At 40.5% G+C, this 20648-nt stretch overlaps 1 protein-coding gene across 2 annotated transcripts; it reads left to right on the forward strand.

Annotated features, from left to right (window-relative positions):
- The first annotated feature begins 55 nt into the window (after positions 1–55).
- LOC140267275 (E3 ubiquitin-protein ligase RNF19A) lies at positions 56–20328 on the forward strand. 2 transcript variants are annotated; one of them, XM_072362496.1, is made up of 10 exons: positions 56–331; positions 8149–8745; positions 9211–9701; positions 13271–13476; positions 13617–13764; positions 15610–15772; positions 16109–16223; positions 18027–18158; positions 18305–18554; positions 18732–20328. In XM_072362496.1, exons 2-10 carry the CDS (start codon positions 8593–8595, stop codon positions 18994–18996), a joined length of 1923 nt encoding a protein of 640 aa, XP_072218597.1. In that variant the 5' UTR covers positions 56–331; positions 8149–8592; the 3' UTR covers positions 18997–20328. The 2 variants fall into 2 exon arrangements, with proteins under 2 accessions (XP_072218597.1, XP_072218596.1); XM_072362495.1 differs by having other exon boundaries at positions 58–331; positions 18284–18554.
- Positions 20329–20648: the final 320 nt, after the last annotated feature.

Consider the following 20648-nt stretch of genomic DNA (forward strand, 5'->3'; position numbering starts at 1 on the left):
CATTCATGAATAGGGGATCCTGGGATTCTGCGTCATTTTCATTGGTTGCTGTCACTGCGGTGTGCCTCCCCTCAGGCCGCCGCTCAGCAAAGCCGTCAGGCTGCCGCTGTATCCGGTTGAAGGCTCTCCCTCACCGCGCACCTCGCTCCTGCTCCGGGTCGCTCTTGGCCATCGTACCCGCCCCCTCTGCAGCTTTGTCCCTCCGTTATGTTTTCTGTGCGGCAGTGAGGAGGAGGAGACGGGGGAGATTTCTGTGCTACTGTTTGGTCCTCAAGGGGAGGAGCCAGTTGTCGATTGTAAGCTGCAAGGAGACACTGCGCCGCACAGGGAGGTAAGATAACGTTTACGCAACAGAAATATTGTGTGTTTTATCTGCTGCTTGGGATGACTTTCACATTCAGACGGTCTTATTGTTGTTTTTTACTCGTGTCCATGTGGGATACGTGGAGGCAGAGGTGAATGCGACTACGTAGCCTATTAAACATGCCACTCCCTGCAATAGCACACTGATGCCCTGGACAAACCCCTCCTTAAATGATTAATATAATGTCTGAAAACGTGGAAATAACTTTTAAATAAGTGTGCAGAATGCACTGGGCTGACTTTTAATTGTCCGCCATTATAACTCATTTAATTTCCAGCTTCACTCCCAGTATGAAGCTTATATAGGCCTGTGGCTTATAATTATTTAGTTGAAGAATAATATTGAATTTTAACAGTGATCAGTGAGTTTGTATGGACCACAGCGCTGTTATGGAATTCTACATCCATAAAGGCTACCGTAACATAATGTCCTTTTACATCTAATCCTCTATATTGTGGTTATTCAATAGGCTGAGTCTCAAGCAGACTATAGGCTTTCGGACGTCACTGAGATTCAAGCTGGAACAGTATGATACAGAAACTGTAAATGTTTTGGTCAGGGATGCCGCTGAGCGCATGAGTGTGTGTTTGTGTAAGTGTGGGCTGAGGTCACTCTCATGCCTCTGATACCCGCATTGCTGATGTGGGCATCTGTCCAGGTGGCGGATATTATTTGGTAGGGTGCATCATCAGGTTTCCTTCCACTGAGGCAGAACTTAAGATGAAAACTGACCCTCTGAATGCAAAGCAACAGCTTGTTAACAGGTGTCAGATCTTTGAAAAAAGAAAAGAAGAGGAAGAAGAAGAAGAAGAAAAAAACGCTTGCAAAGTGAGGAGACGATGCGGCTGTGATTCCGTGGTTCAAGTAGAGGACGAATTCCAGAAGATGTGTCCCGTTTCTTCTTCGTTTGACTTTTCAAAGACGGGAAAACGGCTTCAAGGCAGAATCCCGATTGTGTAATAATCCCATCTGTCATCATCGTCCCATCTTTCATCAAGGCACATGTTGAGTCAAAGCCTTGAATGACTTGCAACACCATATGCATGTGGTTACACCGCATTTAAGCCGGATATAAGTAATTAGAGCAGTGGCTTGATTTAAGAACATCATAGTAACACCTTTTAGATACAGTTAGGGTAAATATTTTTTAGCAAAGAGGTTTTATAACTCCCTTCAGCTCATGTCAAACTGATGCATTTCTTGTTAGGTTCAGAAAATACTTGGATGTAAAAAAATTTTTGTCATTCTAGTTGTACAGCTGACGTCTTCTGCAACATCATCAGTAAACAGAATGTCACAGCCAATGGCTTGCCATGCATGCCCATGACATCACACTGCCTCCTCGTGATTTATATATAAATATATTATTTATATTGATATTTATTCTAAGCCTTGTCCATAGTTTTTATTTTGTCTTTCATGCCAAGGTGAGTTTACCAGCTCAAAGGATACTGCTCCACAACTTCTTTTAACGTCTTGACATGTATTTTCATTTGGCAAAGACTACTCTGATCCTCCTAGTTTTGTGGTTTATGATTGGTTTGCGCCTTCTGGTGAACCATCTGTATCTCTCTTGTGAAGTCTTCTCTTGACTTGGATAATGATATGTCTACCTCCTATAGAGTTTTCTCCACTTGGCAGGATGATGTGACGCCCGTGGATATCAAGGTCTTTTTGTGTTGCAGAACTCGCAAGTGCTTTTCTTTTCTTAGAATGAACAAAACAAAACTGTTGAATTGGCCTCTCCTTAAGTCCGTGTTTTCTCTGAAAGATTTGCCTTGTTTCTGCTGCCCAGTGGTGGCCTGTTTCGCTTGCATCGATGCCAAACTTGCAACAAACTTTAGAACTTTTACTTGTTGAGATTATTAAAGGAGAATTATTATGCCACTTTCTCCACAAGATGATATCATTTTTCTGATGTCGTATAAAGGTCTGGGGCATACTTTGGTCAAAATACCACAGAGATACAGTACAGCAGCTCCTTTCTCATCCATGTTTTCACACTTCTGTTCATAGAGGCCGGTTGAGATTGTTCGAAGGGCTTTGAGCTACTATGACAACACATGTTCGGACACAAATTACTTTCAATAACCCTTGAAGCATGTTAATCATTAATAATTAATTTTTAATGACCAAAGGCATTCTCTGTGATGTTATGCCACCTTACCTGAAAAATATCTTTTTGATAGCACCCACAGGTGATCTCATCATAGTCGTCTTCCCCTCAACGTGCAGGCAAAGCAGCTCACTACAACCACTTTGTTCTTAAAGTTGTTTTAATAACTGGAGTCGTGTCAACGAGCGGGTGTGTTTGAGCCGGATCATGTAGCACTCCATGTTCTGTTTTTCAGTGTAATCAGAACATTTAGTCAGAACTGTCTGATTAATGACGCTAATGATTAAATACCAATGATTTTGTGAAGGCAGATTCTGCTGTTCATGTGCCATCCAATAACAAACGGGAACTCCCAGAATTTCCAATGTCTGACTGAGGAAAAAAAAAAAGAAAGAGAAGTCATATTTCCTGGCCGGGATATAAAACACCAGACTAAGCACTGTTATAGAATTATATGTAGCTTATTTCTTTCTTAGGAGAGCTACATGCCTGCTGATAATTGCAAAGCAGAAAGCAAGACTAAAAGAGTTTAAGCTTCCTGCTTCTGAGGCACAGCAAATGCAGCATGATTTGAAATTGAAAGCTAGAAAATGACGGAGAGGCTGGATCATTCTTCTCTTAGCTGGTACTGTGATGTAACATTACACTGCAAATGAACTGTTCACTGAATTAGATATTTCCAGCTCTATGGGTGGCCCAGTACAAAGTACCAGTGTTCTATTTTTGAGGTTACTTTATACACCGAAAGCACAGAAAAAGTTCTATTTTTTTTATTTGTCCCTTTTTTTAAATACTGTAGGAGTATCCCAGACTAAGTACTAATTCCTTTTAATAGTTAGCATTGGTCAAGCTTTAAAACCACTGAATACAAAATTTCTTTACCACACAACCAACAGGATCAGTTTGCTTAACCTGTGATGAAAAAATGCCTTTTGAACTTGACGCTCCTGTTTGCAGCACAGTTGCATTTCTGTTGAAAGTCTCAAAGCTCAAGCTGGGATAACACCAGTGACATATGCAATTGTTCCTCGCTTTGTAAAGCTGCTTCGAAGGCAAAAAGACCCCCCTCTTTAAATCTCACAAAGTTGTCACCTGTATATTTTCAGTGTTTGGGCTGTTTTAGTCGTCATTACAACTGGTGTGAATCAACATGCTGAATCATCTCAGAAGGTACAGTTAGGATACAAGCTGATGTCCTTGTGCATTACGTAATGATGTCTGGCAATACTGCACACTGGGGGATCACTTTTCTACCGCCTGTTGGAAATAAATTAAAAATGAGGCTTTGCAGCTGTGAATTAAGACTACACCATATGACTGATGTTTTTAAATTTTTTTTATTTTATTGTTGCTCTGTTGTAAGTGGTGGTACACATTTGCTTGCTAGAAAGGAAGTGATGAGGAGCTAGCCATTGCAAGTTATAGGGTTAAGATGAGTTTAGCCTTGGGAGCAGATGTCCATGTCCTGTCTCCCAAATGCCAACATGCTGTTAAGACTCCCATGATTCATTGTGTCTTTTATTACATTTCAAATGACTCAGAAGACATGATAATGAAAAAAATAATCTACATTATATCCATGTTACATTTTCAGTGGACAAGAAATGAAAAAATAGCATCCAGTTACCCAGGATTTGTATTTCAGAATCAAAGTTGATTTAAAAAAAAATATATATATATATAACAATTGAAATTGAAACTCATTTTAATATGTCTCAGAAGATCTTGAGTTTTATGTAGCTGCAGGTTATGACTGCACATATAAAAGCAGATCCTAATTACAGTTCTATAAGAGTTCATCAAAGTAACTGAAACTGACTTTTAGGTTACAAAGTGATTTTTGATTGATTGATTATTTCCACTGATCTATGAATACAGACACATCCACCAGAGACACGTTTTCACCTTCAGATAAATGATTAACATGTAGTGCAGAGGCTTTCCTTTAGGGCCAAAGTGTGCCTGTGTAAAAAAATGCAGGTCCTCACAACACGAGGACTCCCTGAACCACACGTACACATTCAAGATAAAGGAAAAGCATAAATCTGCAAACTGTGGATGTGCTCTCTCTTTTCGAGCTGCATCTGTGTCCTTCACTTGTGTTGCTAACTGCGCTCCCCTGAGCTTTCTGAGGATGACCTTAAAGGCAGCAGGGCTCTACTTTCTTCCATTCCTTTCCTCCGCACTGCCTCATCATTAAATATGCTTTGAGAGAGGTTGTGTTTCCTATACTTAATAATCATTAGACATTATTTTCATGCTGTAGATATAACAGTGCATTTAATTATCACATCAGCTTTAGCGAGGCACAAAAGCCCTTAGTGTGAAATCAATATTGCAACGGTGTTTTTTGGAGTGAATGCATGTGAACGGCTCTGGTAACCTTGTAGCTGACTGTAGTGCCACTTTATTCTGCAAATCACATCTTTGTGTACTTTTTTTTGTTCATACTTCCCTGATAATATGCTATCTACATTCAAAAAACGACACTAGAAACTGTTTGCCTGCAAACATGTGATGACTGGCCTTTCAGTGGGACTGTGAGGTGAAATTGAACTCTCCAAACATTCTGACTGACATTTTTACTGACTTAAATAACAGCATTTATTGTGTTGTATCGCAGCCAGACAAACAGTGTATCATCATCCACTGGCTTGCTCTGCCGTTGCATCTCTGTATCCGTGTAATTGCACAGTGTATATGCAGACTTATATGCAGACGTGGGGGAAAGTATGTTTGTGTGTATTTTGATGGTTTGATTTATTCAAGATCATAAGAGTGATCGGTACCAATTCAAGCATGACTTACACAGGTCAGTAAGCAGGACTGCAGCAGGAAATGAAGTAAAAAAAAAAAGCATAAGTGCACCCAGGTACCCAGAAGCATTCAGCTCAGCAGTGGCCTTGCTTGTGTGCATGCAGTCAAAAGGCTCATGTGGGCTTCAAAATGACTCCTGGGATTCTAAGCATCATAACGGGTCAAAAAATGTTCTTGCTAGCTTGACGTCGGCGCCCCCAAATCTCCGACAAGCGCGTATGAAACATCTCACATTTAATCCTTCTAAGGTGAAAAATTTGCATCATAATAAAAGGATCTTTAGAAAAACATAGTTTTGGCAGCAGTACAACGTTTCATGGTGTGTATTTGAGTGAGAATGGTTTCCAACTGTGTTTTTGTCTGTTTTTTTATCTCCTTGTTGATATATTATTCTGTACAATCAAAATTTTAGGTGAGCACTTACTGCTCGCAGAGTTACTGCTTGTTCATTTTTTTCTACTCTTTCTCTCCCTCAAAGAGGCAATTTATCAAAGTCATTAGGCAATGGATTGTGTCGTCCAGTTGCTTGATTATCTCTTTTAGAGCAGAGAGCCAAACTCAAAGCTGTCTCTTTTTCTACATGCATCTGGGTGCCTGTGCGTGTGTATGAGTGTAAACTCACCAGCATGCACGCACTAACAAGGATACAGGATGTTAATGGCATACAAAATGAAGTCTTTTAAATGCTGGATGTTGTTCATTTGATGTTTTCATTAGTGGAAATGATTTCTGTGGATAATCTGCACAGTGCATTTATTACAGAGGCAGGGGTTTTGCTTGAGGTCAGTCTCCACAGAACACAGATGCTGGGGAAATTCAACTGGATGCACAATTGAGATATATTTAGATACGACATAGTTAGACGGAACTGCATATAGGGTAGCTGAGTTTAGTGATGCAGCTTGTTTTTTTTTTCATTTGAAATGATTTAACACAAAAATAACTCAACTGCCTTTTTTATTGTCTGCGAAGGTTTGTACGAGAAATTCTAGTTTGCATGTAGGTTCCCTGCTGAAGAAAAGTATTAGCAAACTAAATGTTAGTGTGGTGGACCAATCAGCGTCCCTGTATGAGTTTTAGGTGTGATGACAGTCAACAGTGACAGCTCCTAAAGAAGCTTAGCAACAGTGGAAGCAGGAAATGGGCAAGTAATGGGTCCGTCAAATATGACAAATATGAAATTGTTATTGTGTAGTGTATTGGCCAAACTGTATTATAGCTAAATACAGTGATACAGTATTTCCAGCAACATTACAATGGAGGAAAACACATGTATCTAAAATATCAACACTAACTATCAGTTTATTGTGCCAGCTTTAACAAACCAAAACTGTCTTTTCTTTACCCTTAAATTACCATATATAATGATGTGCTGCTCCCTGTCCATGTCCATTTTTGCATTTCCACTGGACTGCAGTAAAAATAGTACTCAAACTCCCAGCCTTTATGTGCGAAGACAGGTCAGGCATTGCAATGTTACATAAATTCAGATTATTTTGTGCTTCATTGTTTAAATAATAATAGAGCATATGACTTCCATACCCTGCTTTAAGCCATAGCAAATTTGAAGTTTTTTACTTTTTCTGTAATTACAAACGCATAACACTGCATACCTTGAAATGAGTAATAATTCTTAATTATCTCATATTTCATGCCAGATTCTATTGTCCGATCTGACATGGTGCCATGACGACAGCTATTTTAATTGGTCTTGGGTTTTGTGAATCAACTCATGCTCTCTTTGCTCTCTGGGCCCATTTATGAAAGCTTGCCACTGCCTAATGGAGGCAGAATGAGCCGTCTGTGCTGTCTATTATCACCTCTTCTCTACCTCACCCTCCATCTCCCTCAATCCCTTCTGTCAACCAGTCACAATGCTCTCATCCATCTGCTGTATGTGTCTCATGGTTGTGACCTTATTGCTGAAGACTGAGGTAATATTATGAGCAGAACATGGTGCAGAGACCTTGTGTTTCAGTGTGAACCGGGCTTCGTTTAAGTGACTCTCAGGAGATTTAAAAAAGAGTCAGTGTTGAAATACCACAACTGTTGATGTTTCCAGTCAAAGCTCATTTCCAACCCCAACATCCAAATGGTTGTTCATATATTAAGCCGTCTGTCATTAAAATCACAGGAGGACGTCTGAAATCAGTACTTTACGATGGTGAAATAAAATAGAAGCAACAAATGGTGAAAAAACAAAGTATCACATATCTTATAATGTCATTGTTGTGAAATCCAAAAGTATTAAAATGATGTGGAACTAGACAGCGAATGCATGTGGAAGACACAAGATGAGAAGTTGTACAGTCTGAAAGATGAGAAAAATATTATGAACAGTTTTTCGTGACTTTTTTTATGTTTGTTAAACCTTACTTGAGGATCTAAGATAGTTTGTATAGTTTTTATTGTTTCTATTTTAGCGGCAAACGGTTTTTACTGAAGACTTCCGACATTATTCCACGTAACAAACCCTCTTAAGCATCAGGTTAATAAAACTGTCATCTAAATTGGGAAGATCAAAGAGGTCATTGTTGTGGAACGCCTTTTTTTTTTTTTTTACTTTCACCATTTTTAGCTTTAAACTGACCAATGGACACTGAACAGAATGAATAATTCATGATGAACTAGGAGCACTACAGTTTTAGAAAGAGTCAGATCCATGCGTACTTTATAAAGTGCTACCATAAAGATAAGTTTGCACAGATTAAACTAATACTTTGTCTTTCTAAATTCATTGGCATGTTACTTGCGATCAATAGTATTATTCCACTAAAATTTGATAGGAACAACACAATATTGAGAGAAAGTTTTGCACCATGATTAACTTATAATATGCTTTTGTTTCCAGGATAAAAGACTGCAGACATTGGAAAGGAGACCTAAAATGATGATGGCCAGTCAACAAGTTGAGAAGCAACTTTACTCCGTGTGAACTGCAGTGGAGGAGGAAGCTGTTGAGGAAAACTAAAGACTGGAGAGTGACCAAGTAAACCACGTGATCAGAGCTCAGAAAGGCTCCAAATTAGCAATGTTCCCTTCAGGCAGGGATTACCTCCTTTTTATCATCTCCATCACTCCCACTCTTCCTCCATCGTTCAACCAAACAGCCGTCCAGCTCCAAAAATCTGAGCCGTGAGAGCTCTCACCACGCTTTACCCCCCCGCCCTCCACACACACACACACACACAAACACACACAAAGTCAAACACACGCAAACACTCAAGCTTTCGCATCCTGCTCATGATCGTTGGCCTGCCCCCCTCAGCTGCTGCTACTGCTCCAATCTTAGACCATGAAGAGGCCCAAGCAGCAGACAGGGCCTTTGAGCTTCCTAAACTTTTTCAGTCGCAAGCCCAAATCAGAGCCAAGGCCCGAGAGACCTGTGGAAGCCTGGCCCAAGGAGGATGTGGCTATAACCCTGACCCCCAGCGAGCATCCAGAGCAGGTGTGACTGAAGCTTCAGATACAGTTGATCTTGTCTTAGAATATGCAAAAGCAACAAATCAGTGTCATCTGTTTTGTGTTCAGAACTCAACAGAGCTCAGTTTTGAAGTTTTTCTTTGGAAATCTGCAGTACATACTGTACGAATAATTATCCCTCCATATGTGCCCATGTGTCGAGTTATAGAATGAACATATTTCACACATATTTGTATGAGCAGGAAGATTATGAAGACATGCTGTAGATCATTAACTTTGGATTTATCAACTTGTACCTGCGTTCTCATACCCCCATACTGGATGCGGGATGCTGTTTAATTGGTTGGTATTTTCTAGAAATCATGTTTACAAGACTCACAAAAACCTTTCCTCATATGTCAGTTTTCTCCGAGTCTCAATGTGTGTACCACAGCAATTTAATTTACCTGGTGGGGTTTGGTAGATTGATATGCTCTGTAACTGTTCTCAGGATCGCAGCCTGGCAGCAGAAGATGCTGGAGAATCAAGAGTTTCTGGTGCAGAAAGAGGAGAAGGAGGAGGTCTGCCAGCAGCTGCCGAGGTGGGCGAGAACAGTGCTGCCACGAGAGAGTGTGTGGGCGGGGTCAGCAGTGGCTCCACTGGCGTCCTGTCTCTCTCCCCCTCCAGCCAGGATCAGCTATTGGAGGAACACCTGGAAGAGTGCCCACTGTGCCTGCTTAGTCAGCCGCGTTGCCACTTCCCACGACTGTCCTCCTGTTCCCACAGGGCCTGCACTGACTGCCTTCGCCAGTACCTGCGCATTGAGATTTCAGAGAGCAGAGTTGGCATCGCGTGCCCTCAGTGCCCTGAGGCACTGGCACCATTGGATGTTCATGCCATTCTGGATGACCAAGCACTCCTGGAGAGGTTTGAGGAGTACCAGTTGAGGCGTTTCCTGGCTGCTGATCCAGATACACGCTGGTGCCCTGCGCCCGACTGCAGGTGAGAACTGAGCTTATGCCACCCTATACCAATGTTTGAATTTTGGAACAAATCAACAAAATTTCATGGACATCTTCCTGCTGTATAATTACACAACAAAACATTTCAAATTAATTCACAAATATAAAAGATAATAGTTTCCTTCATCAAGAAAAGGGCATTTAATAGGACAGAATGATACCAGAAATCAAAATAATGGCTTCTCTGGATTTTCTAAATGTGTTTTCATCACATATTGAGTCACACAATTCACTGCAATGTCATTTCTTCAAAAATAAAAAATAAAATCCAATGCCACAGTATGACAGAAGTCCTTGTCAAAGCCCTGTTATCCCACCACTGACTTTGTGTGGTCAAAAACTAAAGATGCCAGTGTTTTTTTTCACTGTCAGAATGATTGACTCGTCATGGAAAGGATGAACTGGCAACATTCGAAAGTTCAGTTTGAATTTTTTACACGCATCACCGCTTTGATGCCGTTAAAAGCTTTATGTAATCAATTTATTATGCAGATCCTGGAGCAGAACAGACTATCTTTGGAAAAGGAATCAATCCTCCATTTACGGCGCCAACTGTAAGTTTTCAGACTAAACTTAGTGTGGACTCATTTTTTCTTTCATCAAACTTCACACAAAGCTGCACAATAGCAAAGAAATAACAGATTGGGGGTTCTTTGCAAATGCATTAAAAATAATATCCCGTTTGCATAAGCATATAGACTCTCCCCGACTGTGGGGATGTTATCAAAACAAGCTGTTGGACATTGTAGCCAAAAAAGTTCAACTCCCATTTCGTCAGATCAGAAGATTTCTACTTCTCATGGTCTGAGCATCATAGAGGTTTCTTTTAATAAACTCCCAGTTGGCTTATTTATATGTTTTAGTGAGAAATGGCTCCTGTCTGACCTCGCTAAAGGCCTGATTGGTGGAATACTGTACAAATGTTTTCTCTGTGTAAAGCTTTTCCATCTTCAAATAAGAGCTCTTGACTTAGTGACCACTGGTTTGTTGATTACCTTTCCAACCAAGGCCCTTCATCCCTGATTACTCAGTCAGAGTTGGCAAGTAAATTTGGGAAGTCTGATCTGTCTGAGCTGATAAGATTTCTTCAATCTTTTCTCAAGATCTTGATTGTGTGTGAGTTGATGAAAAACAAATGAATCTACTGCTATGAGTCCAAAAAATAACACCTTGTGGAGAGCTTGAGATGCTTTGAAAAGTCTCTGTTAGTGCCTTATTGACAATAGTGATGCAAATCCTACTGAAAACATCACAGATTTGCACCTAAAACACGATGCACTGGGAGCATTAATCTTTTATGTGGTTTAACTCAATACAGGTTATGTGGCTTGCATTTCTGGGACCACTTTGCCATTACTGTGTTCTTCCTAAAAATAACCGTTTGAAATGTGGATTACATTATGTTATGAAGAGATGCTTTGAGCTCAGCTACAACATGATTTCATTGCAGCATTGATTTTTGGACATCATCATAAATCATGGAGGGAGAAATCCTTTTGTGTGGGATATGTATTTTTTTTTTCATTGACAGCAGCCCCTGGAGACCACTGTACAAGCTGTTCTGATTTAACCACATTTTTTTTACTGCTGCTGTTTCAGGAGCTTGTACTGACACTGATCCATTGCTGCATAATGTTAATGTTCATGAATGGGTAACAAGATAGGGCCATTGATGGGAATCCTAATGGGTGTGTGTGTGTTCTATGCATGTATTCAGTTGATGTGAACAAAGGCACATAAGCACTAGAGATCTGAGCGTAGGGGAAGACTGTCTCCTCGACTGTCAGTGCTCACAGAGGGGGCCCGATGAATGAATGGAGCAAAAATCAATGAGACAATATGTCTGATGCAGTGATAGATTAAAAACAAAGAAACAAGAATCAGGTTTTGACTTGGATATATAAGAAAAGGCTTCAAACTGGAGCTTCCATAAATTACAACAAGTTTCTCCATACAGAGCCTTTTTGAAGTGTTAATTCATTATGTAAACTGGTCATTCACAGTTATTATCACAGTCTTAGTATTCCCATGCTTCCAGCAGACATTCCTTGAGGTCTTAGTGACAGAGGCTTAGCTGGAGATTATGTTGGCTCTGAGAAAGTGTGACAAAGTGTGTGTTTTTGGACCCTGTGTGTCTACAAATGCTTGTATCTATGTTTGCTCCTTTTTGCCATGTCAGTCAGGAATTCTTCGGCAGAGACATACAGCTTTAGATGAATGTAACAACCTTTTTTTATTTATAAATCTGCCTACCGCCTGCATAGCAACATTATTTTGCGTGCCTCCTTTTTTCTTTTTCTTTCTGTGTGTTAGGAGAAATCCTTCTCCTAACACACAGTGCTCCCCTCTGTTAATTTCCAAACCAAATCAATCTCACCTCTCGTACTTTGTCCCCAAACTGTCCAGCCTGAGCTGCATATCTGATGTGCTCACTCCTAATTCTGACCATGCTCATTACTTACAATGCAAATGGTAGTATCTTTAACTAAGTCTTCGCAAACTCTACCTGCTTTCTTTTTATCAGTAGCCAAAGCAGAACCTATATAAGAACCCTAAATGGGACCCTGTATAGTCTTTTTAAAGTCTCCACTTTGACTCTTAATCTGCAAGAACCCAAATTAGTGAATTACTGTTAAAAACAGGCAGTTTCAAACTCCAGGCATTTATAACACTTTTAAATTCAGAAATAAGTATTTTATAATACCCAGATTTTTTCATAGAAAGTATTCTTTCACGACCTGAAATGGCTTACATGTTAGCCCAGCCTCTATCTCCACCACTGACATGTGTGCAGCAGCTCAGCCTAAACTCTTCTCAAGCACAGTTAATATTACTGTTTTACTAATGTCTCTTTCTCCAAGTTGCACCCTGCACACTGACAGGACTGGTTTCTTCAGCTCAGTTATGGCATATTAAAGACTTACATGGATGTGTTTTTACATGGTTAAAACTTCATTTTCATCAGAAGGGATTTTTGAGTTCTATCTGAATTTTTGTTTTATCCAAAAGTCTTTGGTGAAACGACCATCAATCACTGCTACTTGCTACTTTTTTTCCTCTTTTAACTTCTTTGCTCAACAAAGTATGAAAGGATGTTATAATATTTAAATAGTCCTGTCAGTGTCAGTTTTTGTGATGAACATGACACCCAGAACATTTTTATTTGACAGCCAGACTGTCACTTCAGTTCTCAAAAGCCACAAAAGGGGAATCATGGCTACAGTGTAATTTTCTCTTTTGCATGTTTGGTCTTCAGCTTTTTTAATACTGTCAAACCTGAAAAAGCACATAAGGCTGGAAATGCTGGTGAAAAAAAGCCAGATAGAACCTTTTCAGTAACTGCAAAGTAAAGGCCTTTTAGACATTCCCACTCACCTGAACTCGTATTTGATCATTAATCCCTTCTGAGGAGCAAGATTTGATCCACACACATTGAGTTTCTTCTCATTGCACTCAAATAAAACTGCAGCTGCCGTGAGCCATTTCACTCGAAATCAACATGTGAAGGTGACAAGGTGGTGTGAGGATTACTTTTCTCTCTCTCTTCAGCTATGCAGTGATAGCTTACGGCTGTGCAGAGTGTCCCAAACTGAGCTGTGGCCGTGAGGGATGTGACACAGAGTTCTGCTACCACTGTCGGCAGCTGTGGCACCCTAACCAGACGTGCGACCAGGCACGCCGTCAGCGAGCTCGCCACACCTCAGGCGGGAATGATGCCTCCACGTTGTACGTCTTCAATGAAGAACCTGGAGGAGGTAAGACTTGACGACACCTTTGTCACACTCTCCAGTTTCTCCCAGCATATATAAACATGTCCCCTAATATCGAACTTTATCCCTTTAAGATAATGAATGCATTTGGCAAAATGTCCTCTTACATGTTTACTGTGTTGCAGATGCAGAGGAGATCAAGGGATGTCCTCGCTGTGGTGCCTACATCATGAAGACCAATGATGGCAGCTGTAACCGCATGAACTGCACTGTGTGTGCCTGTCAGTTCTGCTGGCTGTGTATGCAGGAGATCACCGACGTGCACTACCTCAGGTATCTCATCCACACTCAGCTCATAGGCAAAATAACACACTGCCAGATGTCCGCATGTAAGGCTTGCTCTGAAGGTGTTACAAACAACAACAAAATCGTTACACCATTTAGTTAGCACATTTACTTATTCATCAGGCAAAGAATGCTGAACGGTAGCTGGTTTCATGGTCTAAGTTCATGGCAGAGTGATTCCAGTGATCATTATTTTTCTGCCTGTAATCCTTTAGTCTGTGTGGATTTTGCTACACACTTATACAAATGCCCATGATTATTCAAACACAGCATTCCACATGGGCTTTTTTATCGTCAATTTTCAACGTATTCGTATCTAAACCTAATTTAAAAAATAGATGATAGTGTAAGTTACTGTGCCTGCAAATGTAAAATAGCTGTATTTATTCTGTTGATCGATGGCATCGAGTTATGACTGTGGAGCTGATAACATCAGTCTCAGAGTACTGCAAATACTTACAATTATTATACACTGTATCATACATTAAGACTGTAGTAAGTTATATCGATATAATGGCAAGATTAATCAAACTGAGTTAGTCGCAGGCTCCACTACAGCTGCATTGCCTATGCTATATATTCCCTTTTGAATGATAGTTAACACAGTATTAGATCATGAAAACAGCCCTACAATGTGCAGTGTTGGTCTTTGGATTAGTAAAAGTATTGCAAAAAAACACAAGACAGAGAGCAGCAGAATGTTGCCTAGTCTCACAACAACATGAGATGTAAAAAAACAGCAGGGGAACTTTTTCCCAGGATGCTATTTGTTAGAAATGTCACCTGAGAAAATGTGTTGTTGTTGTCTACACTTCTTGCTCACGTTTGTCTTTCATAGCAGCACGGCACGATCATCACACCTCACTCTAATTCCCCCTACTCAGGCGTCCCAAAGTGACACTTGCCATTGCAACACAGTTGCATACTCTGAGAATCAGCATAGCCCTCAGGTGCTGTTTGTGCTCTTGATGTTGTTACTCCTGCTCCTACAAGCTAATTATTGCTTTATTAAGACCTGACTGCATTAGTCAGTTATACTGCTCTGCGGTAGTTAGTCACACCACAACACCAAAGGTGGATACAAGGTTTTAGCAACACTTAAGGAAACATTAGAGTGTTGACTCCTCATATAAATTCAAATAACCCAGAAACATGTCAAATGAATGAAAATGTAAATATTAGCAGCAAATGCCTGCAATACAGAGAGACGAGACACACCCAAACTGATAAATGCAGATGAGATCATTCAGTACGGGTAATGAAATAATGGCAAGATTGAGTTGGCGCTCTAATTTAGTCACGCTGTTATCAGTTCTCATTTATTCCATTTGTTTCTCGAAACATTCAGAAGTGCTTTATTTGTGCCAGATGAGGTTGCCGCTGTTCGGGAGGTCGTGACCGAAATGATGATGATGCCATTGTGATCGCAGCAAATGATTATGAGTTGAGTGTATGTCAGTGTGAGTGTACTCATGGTGGCTGTGTGTATTTCAGAATAAAGTTTTGGGTGAGACAAAAACAAATCCCAAAATATTGATTGAATTTGTTTTGCATGTATTGGATCACAGAACCCAAACTGGGCTTCAACAAACTAGTGCCCCACCCCGATGATGGCGTTGAATAAAAAGTTAGGATTTCACCAAAGTTGTTGGATTCTTAATCTTGAGGCTATGAATGACTGTTCAAAATTTCTTTAACTATTTTAGAGTCTTTCTGGAGCAAAAAGTCATGAACAAATGACAGACTTGTTGCTAATGCAACTAATATCCTCAACTCACTGCACTGCTTGAACTCCTGACTGATCTCACCTGTTGTGTCTTCTGTGTGTCTCAGTCCCTCAGGATGTACATTTTGGGGGAAGAAGCCATGGTCTCAAACCCGCAAGGTACTATGGCAGGTGGGCATGTTGCTTGGAGCACCTGTTGTCATCTCCCTAATAGCGGGCATTGCTATCCCAGTCATCATAGTGGGTATACCAATCTACATGGGTCGTAAGGTCAGTGACAACAGCAGCAGTGAGTAAATCTCTTGTCCAAGCCTGTGACTCCTCAGTGTAACAACACCGAAACAATAGACTGCTGCTCCCATATTGTCATGTACTGCTTAGAAAGCCCTTTACCTTCACATATTATTTGCAAATATGTTAATTTGCATGTAATTTTTTGATAAATGATTCTACACTCAATGCACGTCGGATGAGTAGAATACCAGTAACACATCCTAAGAAAACTAACCTTGAACGTGTGAGTAGTAGTTGTCACAGAGATGAGGAACAAGAGTGAACAAATTAAACTTCCTTGACGTAAATGATGCTTTATGTGTTACCCTCCAGGTCCACGGTCGCTGTAAGAAAAACAATATCTCAGGAAGTAAGCACTACTTGACTGTGGCAAGTGGGGTGATGATGTCAGTGTTTGTGTCGCCGGTCATAGCAGCTGTCACTGTGGGTAAGGAACAAACAAAAACGTAATGTGCTCTGTCCTGGAAACAGACGAGGGGGCTCAGAGGGCAAAGTGACCCAGGTTTCGCTGATTGAGTATTGCACATCACTTGGAGAGTACATTTTATGAAAGGAAATCACATCTATAATACTATAGAGTCTATAATACCAAGTAGTCTAACTTGGCATGTGTCTCTATTTCAGAATAAGATGTACATTTGAACATTGGGTTGATAGAGCAAACAAAATCAAGTCATGATAAAAACATGTTTTATTATATGCTTTATTCTACAGACTGGTAAAAGTAAGCAAGGCTGTGTAATCCAGCCTTTGCTGTAAGATAACCTTTGCTTACTCCTGCTGAGAGCTCTGTAGGGTTTCTAAAAAATATAGGAAGTGAGCCAAATCATTTTAATGATGTCATACCTCCTTTTGTGCAGTCTCTGTAAGCCATTAGTATATTATCCATATAAATATTTATAAGCTAAGATTTTTTAATTCAAACTCAATTTTCGAAGTCTTTCTACAAACAAGGAAAAACAGCATTTTAATGGCTAATGACCTCTTTTTGCAGTAGGTAACAGTCAGGACTGTCAGAACTCTTTAAGGCTTTAGAAGCCTCTCAGCGTTCCTCTGCAGTGTCATAGTCACACACTGGTGGATCCTACCTTTGCACACACACACTGAAGCACACGTTCAGCTGCACTTTATTCTACCTCACCTCCTACCCATACACATACCTCCCCGCCTGCATCACGGTTTCTGTGCATTTTCATTGGTTGGCCTCATTCTTTTTCTGTTATATGCCTTGTCATACCTCCTTTTGTGCTGTTACTATTTAACTTCTGTTACTTTATCTCTGATATTTTAGGCACATCTCCCTGCCTTGTTATTTAGCTCTTTTTGTTGGACACACACAGAGTCTATCACGTCTGCTCCTCTTTCTGTGTGAATTGTTTGGTTGGTTGGCTCATCCTCTTGCTCTGGTTTCACCCTGTTGCTGAGTCAATAGCGGCCCAGTATTCTCGCTGTGTTAATGATGTCCCTTTGTTTGGTTTACACTCTGCTTTGTGTTCCCAAATTCCCGTCACAGTCCGAGGTTGCATAATCACAGTGCAGTGAGCCTGTGATAACAGCGTTTCGGGGTTTGTTGAAAGTACATTTGTGAAACTTCTGAGAAATTGTGGGTATAAATCAAATTTGCAAAAGGAAATCTGATGTTCACTCTGTGGTTATGCACTATTGTATACATTTTGGTTTATTATTTTGACAAGTTGATCCATCACAGTATGCCTATCTTTTTTCTTGTCAAAACTTTGTTATTAGATCCTGCTGATGTGTGAACTGTGCATTGTATCCCATTTTATTTAAAACTATGTAAGCACATACACTGGGAGGAAGATAGGAAGATGCCAAGAAAGGCTTTCGGAAACCATCAGTCCAGGGCACAGACAAAAATGAACAGCTCCCCCTTGTGTTTGTTTTTTGTCACTGTGGTAACAGCACAATGTGGTGGAAATTCTTGAAGAGAAGTCTTGAAGACCTCATTATATGCTGTTTGGGTTTTAGCCATCCTTCAGTGTGTTTTTCTAAAAAAATTGAGCTCCATATCCATTAAAAAAAACATTTATTCAATTTAACAATTCTGAACGACATGAAATGTATTGGAAATGTTGGAAATGATGAGAAATATAGGCTTACACTGAATAAAACATGTACATTTTTCACCAATTTAAATAATTATTAAGGGATATTTTACCAAAACTCATTGTGACAAATGTATGATATATATTTGTTTGTTTTCTTTCAGGTGTGGGTGTGCCACTAATGCTGACTTATGTCTATGGGGTCGTTCCTATGTCACTCTGTAGGAACGGCTGGTGTCGACCACAGAGTGAGCCCCCTGAAACACACAAAATTCAACTGGAAGACTTAGCCAGCTGTGAGTAGAGATACTCAATCACCTTGTAGTTTGGGTGAAGGATGTCGCATAACCCTACCAGGATTTACATGTGTATACGGTTGCCCCAAATTCCTGATCTGATGGAGTTTCAACTTCTCTTATAGATCTTCTATTCTCTCATGTAGTCAGTGATCACTGGACGGGTCAGAACAACCCCACGCTCAGTGACACCAGCGTCCAGGAAGTCAGAGTCAGTGTACAGGAAGTGGGCGTCCTCCCTAGTACAAGCACCACGCTCCCGGAGCTAGATAGATATGTCGGATTGGATGACGCCACAAAACGCCACGGATACACCCTGCAGGACAGCCAGTCTGACTGCGAGGTGGTTATTGTGCCTGACAGCAAGCTTGATGACTCAGAAGCGCTTAGTTCGAGGTAACTGTCACCTCTCGGTTTTCCTTTTTAGTTTTTCATGGTAAGTTATTCCGTCTTTGTGTACTCCGTGTAATTACAGACACTAATAAGGTACCCTCTGATTGTGTGGTTTTATGGTAAGAATATGTAGCTGATTGCTGTATAATGTACTGTTGTTTGTGTCTATTGCTAATGCAGGGAAGGAACTAATATTGAGGTTCGTGTTGAAATTGAAACCCATCCTAGAGGTGCCCGCCAGTCCAGCCTAAGTAGCATCCTGTCCTGTCGAAGCTTGTCAATGGAGTCACTGGGACATGCGCAGCCCCAAGAATACCCGTGTGCCTCAGAACTGGAAAAAAGACAAGAGGCAGGAGGAGGACAAGGGGAGGAGCAAGAGGGAAGAGAGAAACCAGGTGGAGACGAAGAGACACTTTTCCCTGTCTTTGAAGCGGTTGATGTATGAGGTTCCTCGGAGCAGGTTTTGTACTTGGTTGAAGTTTTTTGCCAGGTTTTATGGAAACAAACAAATCCATGAGCTGGCGTGTTAATGGACTGAACTGAGAACTGTCAGTCAAGGACACCTTCCAAGACGGACCCTCTCACCAGATGCCTTGTAGCTCCAACTCCTAAGGAAGATACGAGTTCAGAGAAAGCAAATGAAAAAGATGAATGTGTGTGAGCGTGTGTGTATGAGCATGAAACTAAGAACTGGAGGTCTATAAAAGCAGATAGGAAAGCATTATTGCTGGCTAGTTCAGACTGTTTTTCTCTGTGTTATCCCCCCTGAAAGAAACTACCTTACTCTTCCTCAATTTTATTTCTTCAAGTCCTCTCTTTATCTGGCAATTCTCTTTAAGTGACTGCGCCCCCCTCCGTCCGAGTGGGAGGAAGGTGGATGTTTTGGGTGGGGTAAAAAAAAAAAACTCTTGTTGTTGAGTTCATTTTAAACCGTTCACAAGCCATGCTGCAAGACAGGGAGATTTTTTTATTTGTAACTGAGATTACGTGTCCACAATTTTAAGACTCACAAATGAATTGGGCAGTTTTAAACAGATGAAGCATGCTGCACTGTTTGTTTCCCCTTTTTTTTTTTTAAAAACTCCAGTGGGAAATTAATCTGAAACTGTTTGCAGTACGCCTGTAGCTGCTGCTGTTCATTGGAATCCGACATGCTCTGTGACAATGTGGCAGTGAATAGAGGGTTCACCAATACCAGAAAATGTAACGCAACCACAGATCCACAGTCTTCCATAAAAGAAGTTTTGGCAGTGACATTTTTGCATCATAGTAGTGCAGCTTTCAGCAAACAAGGGGATATATCTTTTAAACCTTTCTTTGATTTGTAAAAAAAAAAAAGCGACAAAAAGCTCTCTAATGCAGGAGAACACGGCAGCAACACCACAGTCTTAACTCTAAAAAGCCGCATGACTCTGCAATTCGCTGTGTATCCACAATAACGTATAAAGGCGTGCAGATTCATACATAAACACTCACCTTTCCACACGCACAGCGGTCAGTGTAGCTGCAGTAGCGTGCGCTGCTGAGAGCATTGAAATAGATATTAAAGACTCTAAAATATTCACAGAGTACCAAAATTACAACAGCAGCATGCCATCACGGGCTAAACTGTAATAATCCCTTTTAGATGACTTGTGAGAAATACTTCACTATACAGTACAAGCACTGTTTCTCTTTCTGAGTGTGAAATAACTGTGTGGTGAACTTGGACTTGACATGAGAACCTATGCTGGGTTGTGGCAAGAAACTAAATAAAGATTTCACCATGAAGGACAAATGGAGAATGCATGTGTTCTTTTCTAGAAAATCATTGTTATTTTGTGGAGCAAGATTGCGCCCGGGTCATGTTGAACTTTTTAGCAAGTTCTTCTTGTGATCCCAAGAAACTAACTGCTTATCGACCAGTTGAATCGTTTGTCTTCAATTCTCTTCAATTGATTATTTTACATGAACTCAGGGCTTCCTTTTGTCAGAAAAAAAGATTTGCATTTGAATGCAAGTATTTCAACCCTGTATTTAACAGAAAATAGCACCAAATGTTCAAACAGAATGAGAAATTCTGTTATACACAGGCAGGGTTATATTTAGCACTGTGTT

Source organism: Leuresthes tenuis, unplaced genomic scaffold, assembly GCF_036924035.1.
Source record: "Leuresthes tenuis unplaced genomic scaffold, fLeuTen1.0.hap1 SCAF_13, whole genome shotgun sequence".
Lineage (NCBI taxonomy): Eukaryota > Metazoa > Chordata > Actinopteri > Atheriniformes > Atherinopsidae > Leuresthes > Leuresthes tenuis.